This window comes from Asparagus officinalis, chromosome 4, assembly GCF_001876935.1.
Source record: "Asparagus officinalis chromosome 4, Aspof.V1, whole genome shotgun sequence".
Taxonomy (NCBI): domain Eukaryota; kingdom Viridiplantae; phylum Streptophyta; class Magnoliopsida; order Asparagales; family Asparagaceae; genus Asparagus; species Asparagus officinalis.
This window is the reverse complement of record NC_033797.1, coordinates 11,404,539-11,410,393: the sequence shown is the minus strand read 5'-3', so window position 1 is coordinate 11,410,393 and position 5,855 is coordinate 11,404,539. Positions and strand designations below refer to the sequence as shown.

Genomic DNA, 5,855 nt, shown 5'->3' with positions numbered 1-5,855 from the left:
AATATCGAAAAGCCCTTCTAAGGGTTTGCTGATGCAATATTTGTCCTTAATCCCCATTGGACATTTTTGTAGCAAATAAACACCCATAGTCAGCTGCTTTATTGGAAAAAAGGGCGTAGGAATAACAAAGACTGCACTACCGGGTCAAATCAGAATCACAAAACGTCGCCTCCACAAAGCAAAACAACAACGAGAAGCAGCCTAATTATTTATAGCCCAAAAATCAAATCAAACACAACAAAGACGAACGTGCGACATGACCTCCTCCAGTGGCATTCTCGTAAATACAAACTAAACGTACCACCCTCAACTCTTCAAGAAATCAAATCATCGCCGAGCTCCGATGGAGTACGAGAGAATCCACAAGCCATCGAATCCTCATCAGCAGGTAATCCTACGAGCTCGATGTGTTTTCGTGTGAAATTTGATAGGATTTGGTTAGGTTTTGATTGGATTTTGTTGATGGAAGAGCAGGGCGGGGGATTCTCGCCGAGTAAACTTAGGGCGATTCTGCTTGGGATCGAGAAGAAGAGGAAGGAGGAGGAGGAGGAGGAGAAGGAGGAGGAGAAGGAGGAGACCGAATCTGGAATCTCTTTGAGATCCGATGATCGTGAGACTGAGGATAGAGGTGAGATTTCGATCCTATTTGAGGTATATTTTTCAATTTGAGAAGTCGAAAGGTTTGGAAAATATGTAAACAGTAGCAAGAAACTAGTGGAAATTTTATTTTGTTGCTGTTTTCTTCTAATATTATATAGGTTTACTGTAAATCTTGCTCGTGTACACTGTGTTGGTAAGTAGGGATGCAACAGGATAAATATATACACTTATGGATATATCTAAGTAATTATAATATCAGGATTGTTGGAATTGGGTGTAGACCAAACCCGTCAGGCGAATTCGAGCGGGTGAGGAGCTTCGTCAGGCGAGCTCGAGTAGGCGAGGACCTCCTTCAGGCGAGGAGCTCCGTCAGGCGAGCTTGAGTAGGCGAGGACCTCCTTCAGGCGAGGCCCAAGCGAGAGCGGCAGACGAGCTCGAGGTTGCAGCAGGCGAGCTCGAGGTCCAAGGCGGAGATTCAAGTGAGCTTGAGGCAACTCTGTCAGGCGAGCTTGAGCGGGCGAGGAGCTCTGTCAGGTGAGGTCGTGGCGGGCGAGCGTGGGAGAGTCAGGGCGAGCTCGAGGACTCCACACAAGTGAGCTCGAGGAACTTCCGCAGGCGAGCTGGATGCTCGTGCCCGCAGGTGAGGTCGCGCACGCATAGTGGCGACAGCCTGTCGCCAGCTTGTCGCTAGGGCTTCCCTATAAAAGGGAAACCCCGAGCACGAGATTAGGCAGCTCTTCTCTCGTTCTCTCTTACCACGGGCGGCGATTTCTCTCCCCTCTTGCGAGTTCAAACTCTAGGCGGCGGCGTGATTTCTCTCTCTGCTCTCTTTTTCCCCAACGCCTTCAGAGATTTGAAGGGGGTTTAAGAAAAAGGGAATTTAAGAGGGGAGCATTAACGAGGGTATTTAAGAAGAGCGTTATTACTGTAGCTATAGTAATGAACTTTTTATTAAGAGATCTCAAGTTTAAGATCTGCTCTTACATTGTAATTTCTTATTGATTTATAAGAAATTAATTATATGGTTCCCGAGGATGTAGACAAGTTTATCGAACCTCGTTAAATCTTGGTGTATTTTTTCTATACTACGTTTTTGCTGTTTTAGGGGTTTAACGTAGCCCCGAGTATTCCCCAACAACTGGTATCAGAGCCTAAAATATTTTAGAGAAAGTCAGATTCAAGTGGGAACGATAATCGCAGATGAAGAAAAAAATGAGATTAGAGAAGTTTGATGGAATAAATTTCGAATTCTGAAAAATACAGATAGAGGATTATATGTATCAGAAAAATTTATATCAATCACTTTCAGAGAAGAAGCCGGAGTCTATGAAGGAGGATGAGTGGAGCCTTCTAGACAGACAAGCTCTTAGAGTTATCAGATTGATACTAACTCGCAATGTTACGTTCAACATAGCAAAGGAGAAGACCACGACGGGTCTTATGGCAGCACTCTCAAATATGCATGAGAAGTCATCAGCCGCAAATAAAGTTCATCTGATGAGGCGGTTATTCAATCTGAGAATGACGGAAGACGCGTCAGTAGCACAACACCTCAATAAACTCAACACGGTCACAACCCAATTGAGTTCAGTTAAAATGGAGTTTGATGAGGAAGTTCGAGCGTTGATCCTTTTTGTCTTTCTTACCAGAAAGTTGGAACGCTACAGTCACAGCTGTGAGTTGCTCATCGGGAAGCAACAAGTTGAAGTTCGACGACGTTCATGATCTAGTTCTCAGTGAGGAGATTCGATGAAGAGAGTCGGGTGAAGCTACAACATCTTCAGTATTGCATACAGAGTCAAGAGGTAGAAATTCAACCAGAGAGAACGGACGAGGTAAATCAAACTACAGAGGTAGATCAAATGACAGGAGGTCTAAGTCAAGGAATCCAAGCAATAGTTCGAAGACTATCGAGTGTTAGAATTGTGGAAAGATCGGACATTATAAAAATCAGTGTAAGAGTGCACAGAAGGAGAAGGAGGCTAAGGCAGAGGTGAATGTCACTTCCACCTCAGGAGGAGACGACGTGTTGATATGCTCTTTGGAGAGTAAGGAGGAATCTTGGGTGTTAGATTCAAGAGCGTCGTTCTATGCTACTTCTCAGAAAGAATTATTCGAGAAGTATGTTCTCGGAAATCTTGGATATGTATACATTGGTGATGATCAACCGTGTGCTATTATGGGCAAATGTATAGTGAAAATTAAGTTGAACGGATCAACATGAGAGCTGAAGGGTGTCAGACATATTCCCGATCTGAGAAAGAACTTAATATCCGTAGGCCAGTTGGCTGACGAAGGATACACTATGACCTTTCATGGTGATGATTGGAAGATCTCAAAGGGCGTAATGATGATTGCCTAAGGTAAGAAAGACTGGTACTCTGTATATAACAGCAGGTGCATGTTGTTTGATCTCAGTTGCAGCAGATAATAAGACTTCAAAGCTGTTGCACCAGAGACTCGATCATATGAGTGAGAAGGGGATAAAAATCATGCACACAAAGAGAAAACTCTCAGGACTGCAGTCAATGAAGATAGACATGTGTGAAGAATGTATACTTAAAAAGTAGAAGAGAGTCAGCTTTCAGACAAGTGACAGAACCCCTAGGAAGAAGAAGCTAGAGCTCGTTCACTCAGATGTTTGGGGACCAACTACCACCGCGTTCATTGGTGGGGAAACACTACTTCGTTACTTTTATTGATGATCACTCTCGAAAAGTGTGGGTCTACTTTCTGAAGCATAAGTCAGAAGTATTTGAGGCTTTCAGGAGATGAAAAACCATGATCGAGAATGAGATCGGTCTGAGAATAAAAAAAACTCAAAACAGACAATGACGGTGAGTATGAAGATACTGAATTCAAGAAGTTCTGTTTTGAGCACGAGATCAGAATAGAAAGAATCGTGTCCGGCACGCCTCAGCATAATGGTGTAGCTAAGTGGATGACAGAATGTTAACAGAGAGAGCCAGAAGCATTCGGATACAATCAGGCCTACCGAAGCAGTTCTGGGCAAAAACAGTCAATACAACAGCTTACTTGATCAATCGAGGTCCATCGGTTTCATTAGAGCACAGAATACCAGAGGAGGTATGGTGCGAAAAAATGGTAAGCCTCTCACATCTTAAAGTTTTCGGTTGTGTAGCTTATGTGCATATTAGTGATCAATACAGGAATAAGCTTGAACCCAAGTCCAAGAAATGCACATTCATCGGGTATGGTGAAGATGAGTTTGGCTACCGCATTTAGGACAACGAAAACAAGAAGGTGATCAGGAGCAGAGATGTGATATTCAACGAGAAGGTGATGTACAAGGACATGCACAAGACAGATGATTCAGAGAGCGAGTCAATATTTGTAGATGCAGATGATGTCCCGAGTAACCTCTCGGAAGAACCCAATACAGAAGTTCTTTAGCCAGAAGAGCCTGTTGGACAGAACGGTATGCAGGAGCCCGACGCACCGGCTCCGATATTAAGAAAATCTTCTCGGCCTCCTGTGCCCAACAGGAGATATATGAACTATCTGTTGCTGACAGATGGAGGAGAGCCTGAAAGCTATGATGAAGCTTGTCAGAGTGAAGATGCGAACAAATGAGAGCTTGCCATGAAAGATGAGATGAAGTCTCTCATCTCAAACCAGACGTGGGAACTAGCTGAGTTGCTTACGAGTAAAAAGGTACTCCATAACAAATGGGTGTACCGGGTAAAAGAGGAGCATGATGGCTTCAAAAGATATAATGCCCGGCTAGTTGTCAAAGAATTTCAACAGAAGGAAAGAATTGACTACACCGATATTTTTTCTCCCGTGGTGAAGCTAAATACTATCAGGACAATGATGAGTATTGTAGCTATTGAAGATCATCACCTCAAGCAGTTGGACGTGAAGACGACGTTTCTTCACGGAGATCTAGAAGAGATGATATACATACACCAACTAGAAGGTTTCTCAGAAGAAAAGAAGAAGAACCTAGTGTGCAGACTCAAAAAGAGCTTGTATGACTTGAAATAAGCCCTAAGGTAGTGGTACAGAAAGTTTAACGACTTCATGCATAAGGAAGGTTTCCAGAAGTGCAACGCCGACCATTGTTGCTACTTCAAAAGATATCAATCCAGTTATATTATCCTACTGCTGTATGTTGATGATATGTTGGTTGCAGGTGTAGATATGGAGGATATCAGGAGTTTGAAGCAGCAGTTATCAAAGGAGTTTGACATGAAAGACTTGGTCCAGCAAAGAAGATCATTGGAATGCAAATCACGAGAGATAAGAAGAGAGGTCTCTTGCAGTTATCTCAGACATAGTACATCAATCGTGTTTTACAGAGGTTCAACATGGATGATGTCAAGCCAGTGAGCACACCCTTGGCTAGTCACTTTCGCCTGTCAAATAACCAGTCTCCTCAGACGGAAGAAGAGAAAGAGAGTATGACTAAGGTTCCTTAGGCCTCAGCCATTGGAAGCTTGATATACACAATGATCTGTACGACACCAGACATTGGCCATGCAATGGAAGTGGTCAACCAATTCATGTCGAATCTAGGAAAAGCTTATTGGGAAGCGGTCAAGTGGATTCTGAGATATCTACGAGGCACCACACAGAAGTGTTTATATTTTAGTAAAGGAGAGGTGGAAGTGTAAGGGTACGTAGATGCAGACTTTGGTGGTAAAGTCGATCACCGAAGAAGCATCACCGGCTATGTATTCACTGTCGGAACTACAGTTGTTAGTTGGATGTCACAGATACAAAAGATTATCACTCTGTCCACTACAGAAGCTGAGTATGTAGCAGTGACTGAAGCCAGTAAAAAGATGATATGGCTTCAGGGTTTGTTAACAGAGCTGGGATTCAAACAGGAGAGAAATATTTTGCATAGTGATAATCAGAGTGCGATTCGCTTGTCTATGAATTTCATATTTCATTCTAGAACGAAGCACATTGGGCTTCGATACCACTTCATCAGATCTCTGTTGGAAGATGGTGTGTTAAAACTGGAGAAGATTTCAGGAAGTAAGGATCCAACAGATATGTTAACAAAGGCAGTGATTATTCAGAAACTGGAATTGTGCGTAAGTTCAGTTGGCCTTCATGCATAGGTGATGAGGGCGGAGCCACACATGAGAATGTGTTTGTTGAGATAGTCTGTTGACGACGGTTTGATCTCTAAGTGGGAGATTGTCGGAATCGGGTGTAGACCAAACCTGTCAGGCGAGCTCGAGCGGGCGAGGAGCTCCGTCAGGCGAGCTCGAGCAGGCAAG

At 43.5% G+C, this 5,855-nt stretch overlaps 1 protein-coding gene across 1 annotated transcript in view; it reads left to right on the top strand.

Moving 5' to 3' along the window:
• The window catches only part of LOC109836614, a 10,863-nt gene continuing 5,231 nt past the window's right edge, over positions 224 to 5,855 (top strand). Inside the window, exons 1-2 of the mRNA XM_020404573.1 lie at positions 224 to 388; positions 475 to 628. Coding sequence (XP_020260162.1) covers positions 344 to 388; positions 475 to 628 — 199 coding nt within the window. The 5' untranslated portion in view covers positions 224 to 343. The remainder of the gene's footprint in view (positions 389 to 474; positions 629 to 5,855) is intronic.